Source organism: Prionailurus bengalensis, chromosome C1, assembly GCF_016509475.1.
Source record: "Prionailurus bengalensis isolate Pbe53 chromosome C1, Fcat_Pben_1.1_paternal_pri, whole genome shotgun sequence".
In the NCBI taxonomy this organism is placed as follows: domain Eukaryota; kingdom Metazoa; phylum Chordata; class Mammalia; order Carnivora; family Felidae; genus Prionailurus; species Prionailurus bengalensis.
This window is the reverse complement of record NC_057345.1, coordinates 142811632-142824146: the sequence shown is the minus strand read 5'-3', so window position 1 is coordinate 142824146 and position 12515 is coordinate 142811632. Positions and strand designations below refer to the sequence as shown.

The window sequence follows — 12515 nt, the reverse complement described above, 5'->3', positions numbered from 1 at the left end:
CTTGGAACTATGCACGTATCCTGTTTTTCCTTGAACTTTTCTCTCACGTATTTTAGCATCTATTGATGGATCTTACCTGAAACAATTATTGCTATGGAATATGCCTGTTAGTGATTTTCTGTTTCCTGCATCCTTTCTACATTTATTAGTTGGAATTCTGTAAGAAACAACTCTTCCTTCCTACCATTTGTTTCTTTTATTTGTATCAGTATGGACTCATGGATATTTATTTTATTCCATAGGATGTAGTCTATAATGTTATTTATTTTCTTGCTCTAATTATTTTACCTTTGACCACTAGGGACTCTTTCAAGGTGTCTCCTATAAGGCCTTGACATACTCCATCATTGTTTTCCAGCACTTCCTTACTTTCTGGCACCACAACATGCTCAGTGTTTCCCCTGTTCTAGACCCTTGTATTTCCCCTGTTCTAGACCCACCTCTCTAAGGAGCCCTAGTTTATTTATTGGAGAATGGCATTTCAAAACCAAGATCAAAATACTGGGTGTGCTCATTTGCTGCTACGACTCCTATGGGGACAGAACTTAGAAATATATGTATACTAACCCACATATGCATACATATCTGTATTCTATACTTACCTAACCATATCTGTGTTTTAAAACATGAGTTCCTACTGATGTCTCCAATATAACTTTACACCACAGAGTTCATTCTAGCCTTCTACCTTTTCTTGTTTTTCCAACTTGTGTTTGTCTTTTTTTTAATTTTTCCAGAAAGCCCAACTCTTATCACCTACAATACATGTACTTATTTGTTCAACTCTTACAGGCACATAAAATGTTTTCACAATTGCTAACCCATATTCCTGTGGGAAACAAATTTAATAACTAGAGTACAGTATTTTGTGTGGTTATTTTCGTTACAGACAAAATACCATTTTCCAAAATAAATTAGTTTTCTTTCTCACTTCCTCCAGTGTAGTTTGTTACACATTTGTAACACAATTAGACTTATTTGTTAGAGTTTTTACCCTATTTTAGTCCTGTCCGCCATTCTGGTTGCTTCTGTGTTTTAATTTACATACTGTAAATTACTCTTTGTGGTATGTAGTACTATGGCTTTTAGCAAGGCACGGAGTCATGTGTTTGCCACCACAGTCAAGATACAGAAAACTTCTCTATCACCTCAAAATTTCCCTCTTGCTTCCCCTCTTTTCTCCCTTGACATCCACAGAGGCATTTTCTGCACTTGTTAAAAGAAAAAAAAATTTTTTTAACCTTTTTGCAGAATGTTATGTAAATGGAATTAAGAATTATGTAGCCATCAGGTCTGGCTTCTTTCTCTTAGCAAAATGCATTTATGTACTACACACATTGCTATATAAACTAGTAGTAGTTTATTCTTTTAATACCATTCCATGGATATACCACAATTTGTTTATCCATCCAGGCTTAAAGGACATCTGAGTTCTTTCTAGTTTTTGACAATTGTGAATAAAGCTGCTGTATACATTTGTGTATAGGTTTTTGTATAGAGGTAAGTTTTCATTTCCCTTGAGTGAATAAATACCTAGGAGTGGAAATATTTTGGGGGCTCTCAGCTACCAAAAAGTAGGAAAGGATAAATAGATTTTAAGTTAATGGTTTTCATCCTCCAGGAATTCCTAGACTGATGGAGAATGATATAGCATCAAAAATTTTGTTTTAACTTATGTAAATTTCACTCTTTGTGATGTATAATACTATCGCTTTACAAATGCATAGTCACATGTCCACCACTGCATTCAAGATATAGAAAAGTTCTTTATCACCCCATGATAACTGCCAAACTGTGATAAGTACTATGGTAGAGAACAAAATAATGGACTGTGAAATTATAGTCATGGCATTAGACCTGTTATTCATGTAGGGGTACGTGGATCCTACTGAAGGTGAAGATCTAGAGGTTGGTAAGGAGTCTCTGAGAAGGACAAATACAGGAAAGATCCCCTCCTCAAGAGCCAACAAAATGAATCTTTCTGTATTCACAAGATGATTTTTAACCCCTACAGAACCTGTACAAGGAGGCCTGGGATAGAGTGAAAGCCACCAGCTATATCCTGCCTACCAGCACTATGTCCCTGACACATGCCAAGAACCAGAAGCATCTGGCCAGCAATGTAAGTCAAATACAAATGTGATAGCCTTCCCCCCACCATCTGCCTTCCCCAGTTCTCTGCTCCTAGAATCTTTCTGGTTGTGTCATACGGATTATGTTGTATGTTATGTATATTGTAAAAGAAAATCCTAAATTACATGATCTATTTAGATCTTTAGTCTTTTGAACCCTTTATGCCTAAAGTGTTCTTAAAACTTAAGTAAGCCTCTTCTAGAGACTTTTACCACTTAATTGTGAACATTTTACATAGCATTTTAGATCAGTATTTCTCATACCTTTTTTTTTACCATGACCCACAGTGAGAAATTGATTTGATATTGCAAGCCAGCATGCAAATACATACACATGCGTGCGCGCACACACAGACACACACACACCTGAAGTTTACATGAGTTCCTTCTGACATAAATATTTTACGGAAGAGAGCATACTTCTATACTAAAAACAATGCACTCTGATCATTTCGATTCTGTTCTATTCATTTAAGTGCTAATGACCCAGTAAATTGATTTCACCACCTTCTCATGGGACCTAGAGATGCGTAATTAGGAAAGGACTTTGTTAGATAATATATGGAATTTAATTTTTACCTGAAAGAAAAACGAATATATGTGATTTTCTCAGACCCAAGTCTGTTTGGAAGACTGCAAACAGACTAACCCAAAGGAGCAAACTTCATTTGGAAAGAGAGGTTTTGTAGATAGAATTGAAAAGCTCAGCAGATATTTGCTCCTTTAGTCATAAAAAAAGTTATAGAAGAAGAATTTTCAGCAACTTGTTTTTGGAACAAGGTGGGACACAGAGAAATTAATCCCTTAAAAGAAAGATTTCAACAGTAGCTTAAAAAAAAAAAGGTGCCTTTGAATACTATCTTCTTTATAACTGAGGAATGGTTTAGATGTAAGGAGAATGTGAATTAATGTTCTGGAAAATTCTGTTGGGAATTTTTGTTGGTTTCCAGTCAGCAAAGGGCTTCACTGCAATTCTTACACAAATAATCTCATCTTCCTTTTTTTGTTTTGTTTTTGTTTTTGTTTTACTAAGTTGTGGGCCTTTGAGTTATGAGAGAAATTTTATCATGTGCTAGGAGATTGGATCTTCATTTCTGTAAGGGCCTTACCTCCTAGTTCATGTAATCATGGAGCATTAATTCATAGGCAATATGTCTTAAGAATTAAAAGTTGGTTTTCCCATAGAAACTGGTTACAGTGTATTTTTGGGAAACCTCATAAAAACTGAAATTCAAGGACTATGTCTCTTAAGCATAAGGCTTGTCAATTACTAAAAACAAAGAACTGAGCACATTTTTCATCTTTCATTCATGGTTGAGAAAAATCAAAGTCATTATCATGAAAGAGATTATTTAAAAATTACATAATCTTTAAAATGAATTAATTGTAGTAGCAGAAGTATTGGTACAGGCATTTTTATATTTTATTTTATTTTATTTTTTTGACGTTTGCTCATTTTGAAAGAGAGAGCACATGTGCATGCATGCATGTGAGTGGGGGAGGGGCAGAGAGAGAGAAAGAGAGAGAATCCCAAGCAGTCCCTGTGCTGTCAGAGCAGAGCCCGACATGGTGCCTGAACTCACAAACCATGAGATCATGGCCTCAGCTGAAATCAAGAGTCAGACACTTAACCAACTGAGCCACCCAGGCATCCCGGTATGGGCATTTTTAAAACAGTAACTAAAAGTTTATACCTCTCTGCAGTTTACAGAGTACTGTCAGATATAGTTTTATGTAATTCTCAGGGTCACCCTGTGGCAGGCACTAGTGCTGTATGTCCACCTCTATGCAAAGATGAGGAGACGAGCCCAGAGAAGTGGTGACCCCACGTTGGCTGGATCTCAGGGTTGGGCCCTTCCTATTATGTCCTGTACTCTTTAGCAATATAAATCCATTACTCTCCAAAACTTTTTCTCCCTTTGTACTTTCTCTCTGTAGATCAAATATCGAGAAGAATATGAAAAATTCAAAGCTCTTTATACTTTACCAAAAAGCGTCGAAGATGATCCAAATACAGCACGGTGTCTCAGAGTCGGCAAGTTTAACATTGATGTAAGTAATCCCAAAGACCTTCCTTCAAATCAAAGCCAAGTAATATAGCCATCTATCATAGATCAGAACATTTCCTATTAATGCACATGGCACTGACTGTGCATATGTGAAGAAGGGAAGTGTTATTTCTGCTTCCCCCACCCCCATGGATCTGTAGGAAGTGTCAGAAAATTCCAGATCCCACCTGATTGCTGTAAGTTGGTTACCCTGACTTCTCTGGTATATAAGAAAGGCACGTATTGCCAGGATACCTTGCACAATTTCCTGTATAATTGGCATGTTATTTTATCTTCATAGCGCCTATACAAATCAGTTTATGAAAAGAACAAGATGAAAATCCACATCGTGCCTGACATGGTGGAGATGGTTACTGCTAAGGATTCTCAGAAGAAAGTCAGTGAGATTGATTACCGCCTACACCTCCATGAGTGGATTTGCCACCCTGACTTGCAAGTCAACAGCCACGTCAGAAAAGTCACAGATCAGATCAGCGACGTAAGCCCATTGCTTATGAAGGTCCCCTTCCCTGGCTCCACATCCCATCCTGAGGAGAAGCAGACTCCCTGTTGCTTCCCCTCAGCCTTCTTCCACTATCGCTTTCCTACATACCTATGGGTCTGTCCATGGAAGCAGGGCTCTGTGTGCCCATGTTTCCATGGTACCCTCAGCCTCACAGCGTAATGCCTTTTGATTTTCATTCCATAAAGTCATCCTGGGTCCAGAGGGTGTTAAAGTTATGATCAGTTTTTTTTTTTTTTTGGTCTAATTCCTTCTGTCTGCTGCAATCCTTTAGATTGTATACAAAGATGACCTCAACTGGCTAAAAGGCATTGGCTGCTACATCTGGGACACTCCTGAAATTCTTCATGCCAAACATGCTTATGATCTACGTAATGATGTGAGTTTGCCTTGTGTTTTTTTGTTGTTATTGTTTTTTGACTTTTTTTTTTAATTTTTTTTCAACGTTTATTTATTTTTGGGACAGAGAGAGACAGAGCATGAACGGGGGAGGGGCAGAGAGAGAGGGAGACACAGAATCGGAAACAGGCTCCAGGCTCTGAGCCATCAGCCCAGAGCCTGACGCGGGGCTCGAACTCACGGACTGCGAGATCGTGACCTGGCTGAAGTCGGCGCTTAACCGACTATGCCACCCAGGCGCCCCAGACTTTTTTTTTTTTAAGTATGTTTCCTTTTCTACATAGTATAAGTCAGGGGAAGAGTTATGGACATTGTCACAGACCAGCTATGTCGTAAGTGGTGTTGAGGATGGCTGAGCTGGAGAAAGATGCTAAGGAGAAGAGAATGGCCATTGCACAGGAATGCCTGTAGCTTTCCAATGAAACACTGAAGTCAAGCTGTCCCACTGTCTTCTTGTGGAGAAGGGACCCCTGGCTCTTTTCTTCTCTCTACATTTGGACTATTTCAAATATTGAGCACATGATTTGCATATTAGGAAAATCTCATTTGTTAGGAGTTTGTGGTGCTATAGACAGGATCTATTTATAAAAAGAGGATTTGCTAGGCAAATTAACAGTGTAATCAAGATTTCCGTAAAAAAGCTCCAATGTTCCTAGAAGAGCAGCTGTCAAGCCTGCTAGAAGGCTCTGGAAGCTCTATAGGACTATAAACATTGATTACACAGACTGTCATAAAATTCAAATGCATCCTGGTCAGTTGAATAAGTGCTAATGAAAGTAAACATTGGGACACCTGGGTGGCTCAGTCATTTAAGTGTCCAACTTCTGCTCAGGTCATGATCTTGTGGTTTGTGAGTTCGAGCCCCACATCAGGCTCTGCACTGACAGTTTGGAGCCTCCTTGGGATTCTTTCTCTCTCCCTCTCTCTCCACCCCTCCCCAACTTGTGCTCTCTCTCTCTCTTGCTTGCTCAAAATAAATAAACTTGGGGGAAAAGCTAAAAGCAATCAAACCCTTTGTGAAAACCAGCAATTTCTGATACAGTGAATGGTCTAACACAGGTTTATTTTCTTCTCTTGGCAGATCAAGTACAAAGCTCATGCACAGAAGACGAGGAATGACTACAAGTTGGTCACTGATACTCCACTCTATGTGCAGGCTGTCAAAAGTGGGAAACAACTAAGTGATGTAGGTGCACGGGGAAGTAGTGTGGACAGTAGTAAAGACAGACTGCCACTCAAGCAGAAGTGGCAAAAAAAAAAAAAGTGGTCTTTTCTAACTGGGAAACCAGGGTTAGTACCTTAGAGAGTACTTACAGCTCTGCTCTTGTTCTCTGAAACCTGATGTGTTCAGTCAGTTCCCAGTGAGGAGTTGTAAGGGATCTAAGTCTACTAAATACTTGGTATTTTAGAGTGTCCGAAGTTGCTTCTTGTATCCTTGTGTCAAGAGCAACAGCTCTGTCTCACTGTCTAAGAATTCTAATAAATTAGAGCAAATGACACTAGGGTGAGGAGGGAGAAAACTCTGAAGTCAGAGATGTGGACAGTCACTACCACACATCCTTCGTGAGGCTTGGGAAAAGCCCTAATCCCTCTGAGCCTCGGCATCCTTATGGGTACACCACGTATATCCATTACGCCTGAAAAACAGCAGATGAACCCAGCACAAAGCTGTTCTTTCTTATCTTCAACTAACCTCCCAGGTCAATAAGTAAATGTCAAATCTCACCAGTGAGTTAGAATGTTAAAACCTATTCTTTTGACTCCCTCACACCTGTCAGAATGGCTAACATTAACAACTCAGGAAACATAAGATGTTGGCAAGGATGTGGAAAGAGAGGATCTAACTTTTGCGCTGTTGGTGGGAATGCAAACTGGTGCAGCCACTCTGGAAAACAGTGTGGAGGTTCCTCAAAAAATTAAAAATAGAACCATCCTATGATCCAGCAATTGCACTACTAGGTATTTATCCAAAGGATACAGGAGTGCTGATTCATAGGGGCAGATGTACCCCAATGTTTATAGCAGCACTATTAACAATAACCAAATTATGGAAAGAGCCCAAATGGCTATCAACTAATGAATGGGTAAAGAATATGTAGTACATATATACAATGTAATATGACTCAGTGATCAAAGAGAATGAAATCTTGCCATTTACAACAATGGAGATGGCACTAGAATGTATTATGCTAAACAAAATAAGTCAGAGAAAGAGAAATATCATAAGATTTCACTCAAATGTGGGATTTAGGAAACAAAACAGGTGAACATAGAGGAAGGAAGGCAAAAATAAGATAAAAACAGAGATGGAGGCAAGTTATAAGAGACTCTTAAACACAGAGAACAAACTGAGGGTTGCTGGAGGGGCGTTGGGTGGAGGGATGGGCTAAATGGGCGATGGGCATTAAGGAGGGCACTTGTTGGGATGAGCACTGGGTGTTATATATAAGTGATGAATCACTAAATTCTACTCCTGAAATCATTATTGCACTATATGTTAACTAACTTGGATTTAAATTTAAAAAAAGAAAGAAAAAGAAAAAATGCAAAGGGAAAAAAACCCTATTATTTTGAAACTTATAGTGGTAAAATACCCACTCTTCCTCTTCCTAAGCCTGAGCCATCTGTTCTACTTCTCTCTCGGTGTGGGGAGCACACACTGGTTGTGATCCTATTAATAAGACACAATAATAGATCAGATAGAGTCCCCTAGGCAAAGGGAAGCAGGCTAGCTTTTTCTCATTTTTTAAGAGAGACTTGGGTTTCCATTTACTTCTTTCCAACAAGGCTGCTGCAGTCTGAATCAGCTGACCCTTCTCCTCTCTGCACACAGGCTGTTTACCACCATGACTATGTGCATAGTGTCAGAGGCAAAGTGGCTCCAACGACGAAAACTGTGGATCTGGATCGGGCCCTCCATGCATACAAGCTCCAGAGTGAGGTGAGTAGTTAGAACCCAATACAGGGCCCAGCAGAAGTCCAAGATGCAACCTAAAGGGCCAGGCCACTGGCCTCTCTAGAAGCCACTTGGGCATGTATCTAGAAGGCTTGGGCATATATCTCAGCCTGACCTTGTCATTTATAAATGCTGTTCCATTCACATGAGTTAAAAAGCAAAACAAAGAAAAACCAAAATAGTACATAGTCTGTCTTCCTCTTGGCTGGCAAGATCCTTATACCAAGCAAACAATGGGTACTTTCTGGAGCAATATTTACAAGATACAATGAAGAAAGCCAACTTACTCTCTCTGCCTAAAAAACTTAAAACCAAGGTGACGAAGGCAAGGCACATAATCATAAAAGACTTCACTTAAGAGCTAGAGCTAGAAATTGCTGTTGGAATTCAGAAGAGAAACTGGATTCCACTCATATATTTAATATCCCTATTCTGTATTACCTGGTGTGATGCTACGTTTGTCTCACCCTTTAATGTTACTCTCCTATATTGAATGTTAAAAGTAATTTAGTTTTTAACATTTCAAACACTGTTCCTACTCCTGTAGCTCCCTTTAAAGACAGACTTGTGTATTTATTTATTTATTTATTTTTATTTATTTATAGTTTTTATTAGAGAGTGAGGATAAGCGGGATAGAGGGGTAGAGGGGCAGAGCGAGGGAGAGAGAGAGAGAGAGAGAGAGAGAGAGAGAGAGAATTTCAAGCAGACTCCACACTCAGTACAGAGCCTGATGTAGGGCTCAATCCCACAACCCTAGGATCATGACCTGAGCCAAAACCAAGAATAGGATGTTCAACCTACTGAGCCACCCAGGCACCCCAAGACAGACTATTTAAAAGGTCACAGTCAGAGAAACTCCTTTCCCTTTTCTACTAGGGATAGGAGTATCTTGACCTCTTCACAGCCTGACTTCAAGATGCCACGTTTATGGTGGGGATGGGATTCCAAAGATGTGCCTTATAATTATGACTGTCTCAGGGATTGCTGGTGATATGAATAGCATCTAAGAGTGGGGTTAATGACAGAGGCAGCACTGACTGCCTGTTTTCTCTACTTTTCTATTTTCTTGCTAGATTGTCATGCAACTAATGGGGCATAAATTCAAAAACAGAGAATTATTATTTTCTATAAGCCCCTTCACTTATCACCCTTCTTTTCAAAAGCAAAAGTTAAGAGTAACTTAATTCATTGCCTGACTCTTAGAACTTACTTAATTTCTTCCTGAAATCAGTTTGGTTATCGTAAGAACATTAAGTATCTAATTGAAAATCTATTGTGTACTGCATGTGACTTGTTTAACTTAGATCAGTTATTTGATGTAGATGTCATTTATCTACTCTTCCTCATTCCTGCAGGGTCTATACCGAGGAGCTGGCCGGCGCACCCTGCCTACTGGATATAGGCTTCCCGTGGACACCTCTCACTTCAAACACATCAAGGACACCCGATATATGAGCAGTTATGTGAGTGGTCTCCTCATTAAGATGGGGTCTGAAGGTGGTGGGAGCACTAATATTCATTAATAGTCTACCTAATGCCCTTAGTCATACTCTGAATGCTCAACGTGATATAATGATGGGACTAGAGAAGGGGAGACAGTGTGTTTTCTAGGGTTGCTATGGAATTGGCTTGCTCCTGCTTTAGCAGTATCTGTGTAACCCAGTGGGTTAGCATAGGGCTTTTGTGGGATTGCATCTGCATGAGTCAGTTACTTCAGCTTATGGTTTATGGCTGTTAGGATACGTCTACTTCTGTTGGCTTTAGCACAGAAGAATCCTGAACTATTCCAAGCCATATGCCAGTAACGGAAGTTTGTACATGCACTGCTGATGTGTGGCAACAGTATTACCTTCAAGATACAACATCACTGTGTATTCCTTTGAAAAAGAAAGGACTTCTTGCCTTGCTGCTGGCTCTGATACTTGCCCCACTGCTTACCTTCTGTGCTCGCTTAAAAAAAAAAGCTCAGAGGGGTAAATAGGCTCTCACCACTTGTAGCTTGCCCACATGTCACTGACACTAACCTTCCCTGGAATTAAAAGTTCCACATTGGAATGTGATGCATTTACCCTATGGAAAAGCCTAGGGAAGTGTTACTATGTCTGTGACTCTGGCCTGCATACCATACACACAAATCAACCATCAGTCGAAGAATAAGCCATCTCTTCCATGTTGCCCTTTAGAGTCCTGGGAATCAAACTTGCTGGCCAGGTAGGGTCCAATAGCCAGGGGCCCAAAAATATGGTTTCCAAAGCAGAATCACAGACTGAATAATCTAACATGTCATTTTTTAAATCAGTCTGTAAGGCCATTCATCAGTCTTAAAAGTAGTCTCTTATGTCTTCTTTGCATTTTCTAATTCCCTAGCTGTACTAGGGCTAAAAATACAGGGTTTTTTCTTGTATTTTTCTTTCCTGCCTATAAACAGATTTATCTAGGCAACACTGAATTTTATTCCTTTCTGGACCTGGCTTTATTAGCAAACAAAATAATTTTCAAGACTCAAATTACTGTAGAAATTTTGTCAAGGACTTTTCCTTATACTTAATGCTTAGAGAGTAATTTTCAAATGAAAGTGACAGCTCTTTTCTATTTGAGAAGTATAAAGCTACTCTGTGCTTACCCATCTGTGAACTCATTCTGACTTTGCTTTTGCAGTTCAAGTACAAAGAAGTTTATGAACACATCAAGGCAAACGGATATACACTTGGTCCCAATGACGTTCCATTTGTCCATGTCCGGAGGGCCAACAATGTTACCAGTGAGGTACTGTGAATGCGGATTCTGTTGGGCAAAGACTGAGTTTCAAAGACCATGGCTTTGTTTGAAATGCATTAAAAGTTAATTATATTTTAGCTATAAATTCACACATCAGCAAGGAGTAAGAGAGCCCTTTTAGTTACCATTTTGATACTGGTATCCATTGGCAACATTTTTCTATATTTGCTGATGCCATTGTACAGATCCAATTTATAGATTATAATGCAAATTAATTCCTTTTTTGACATTTATATACAAAAAACTTTAATAAATTTGCATTTTAGTCTGACTCATGACCCTGGTTTTCTACACAAATGATTGGTTTGTATATCTGATCCTATCCAATCATCTGATAGAATGTGGAAGGTTTGGTGGTCAAAATTCTTCACCTAAATAAGATACATACCATTTTCTCTTTTTTCCTAATCCCAATCACTTTTTTGTGTCCTTAATCACCCTTCTCATGGTTCTTTATGTAAAATATTTGCTGATTAGTCAATGGCTGCCCTCATCTTCCTCCACTAAATAACTGGAATGGTTTTTCCTCCGATGTAGAGACTGTATCGACAATTGTACCATAAACTGAAAGACAAGATTCATACAACTCCTGACACACCTGAGATCCGCCAAGTCAAGAAGACACAAGAGGCTGTTAGTGAGGTGGGTATTTTCTTAGGAGAGAGGAAAGGCTGTGGAACCCAGGCAGGAATGTCAACCATTCAGTCTCTGATGTGTGTTTCTGGGTATGTTTTTCTTTAGTTGATCTACAAATCAGACTTCTTCAAGATGCAAGGCCACATGATCTCACTGCCATACACACCCCAAGTGATCCATTGCCGCTACGTGGGAGACATCACCAGTGATGTAAGCATCTCCTAGGGATCTTTCTGACAGGCTCTTACCAAGAGGCTGTCTGCATTTAAGCCACCACTGGTCTTTGAACAGCCTTCTGCACTGAATACTTCTAAACTGAATATACAACTTGGAGGCGAAATTGTGTAGAAGTAGGACCACACATTTCTCCAGCTATGAAAACAGTAGTAAGAGGAACACATGAGAATGACAAAATTGCTGACCACCATTCTGCATTCAACACTGAATCATTACCAGCTCCTCACCGTACGTGACCTCTGATCCTAGGTCCTGTTTATATTATCTTTCTCCTGCTCATCCCCACTCTCACCCTTTTTAGCAACTTCCTTCTACCATTTTTTTTCTCCTTAAATGTTTCCTTCTCCTAAAAGGCCACTCCATTCCGCCTATGCTTTTCTCCCATCAATATAATAATAACATAATACTCCATTCTCTCCTCAGCTCAGAATTAGAGATTAAATTTTAAAACCTGTGATTCATTTGGGTGCACGCAAACTAAGAGTTTTCAACCAGGTAGATGCATTCAACCAAAATGAAAGATATATCAATATAAAAAGTGTCACTACTCTATCTTCTTTGTTCCTGGTTTACATTTACTCACAGCCTGCTATATTTCTGTTTCTGTGACACAGATTAAATATAAAGAGGACTTGCAGATTCTCAAGGGACTGGGCTGCTTCTTGTATGACACTCCCGACATGGTCCGCTCCAGACACCTGCGCAAGCTCTGGGTGAGTGCACATCTTCACAACACACGGCTACCCCTGGACAGCCTCCATATGTCTCATTACCAGCCTCAAGGTCCTAAACAGAAAGACTCTTT

General features: G+C 39.5%; 1 protein-coding gene across 29 annotated transcripts in view; it reads left to right on the top strand.

Annotated features, from left to right (window-relative positions):
• The window catches only part of NEB (nebulin), a 222045-nt gene that overhangs the window by 149958 nt on the left and 59572 nt on the right, over positions 1 to 12515 (top strand). For all 29 annotated transcript variants that reach the window (XM_043576703.1, XM_043576705.1, XM_043576679.1 and 26 more), the window contains 11 exons: positions 2015 to 2122; positions 4071 to 4184; positions 4482 to 4679; positions 4978 to 5082; positions 6184 to 6288; positions 7936 to 8043; positions 9415 to 9522; positions 10718 to 10825; positions 11375 to 11479; positions 11579 to 11683; positions 12325 to 12423. In XM_043576703.1, coding sequence (XP_043432638.1) covers positions 2015 to 2122; positions 4071 to 4184; positions 4482 to 4679; positions 4978 to 5082; positions 6184 to 6288; positions 7936 to 8043; positions 9415 to 9522; positions 10718 to 10825; positions 11375 to 11479; positions 11579 to 11683; positions 12325 to 12423 — 1263 coding nt within the window. The remainder of the gene's footprint in view (positions 1 to 2014; positions 2123 to 4070; positions 4185 to 4481; positions 4680 to 4977; positions 5083 to 6183; positions 6289 to 7935; positions 8044 to 9414; positions 9523 to 10717; positions 10826 to 11374; positions 11480 to 11578; positions 11684 to 12324; positions 12424 to 12515) is intronic.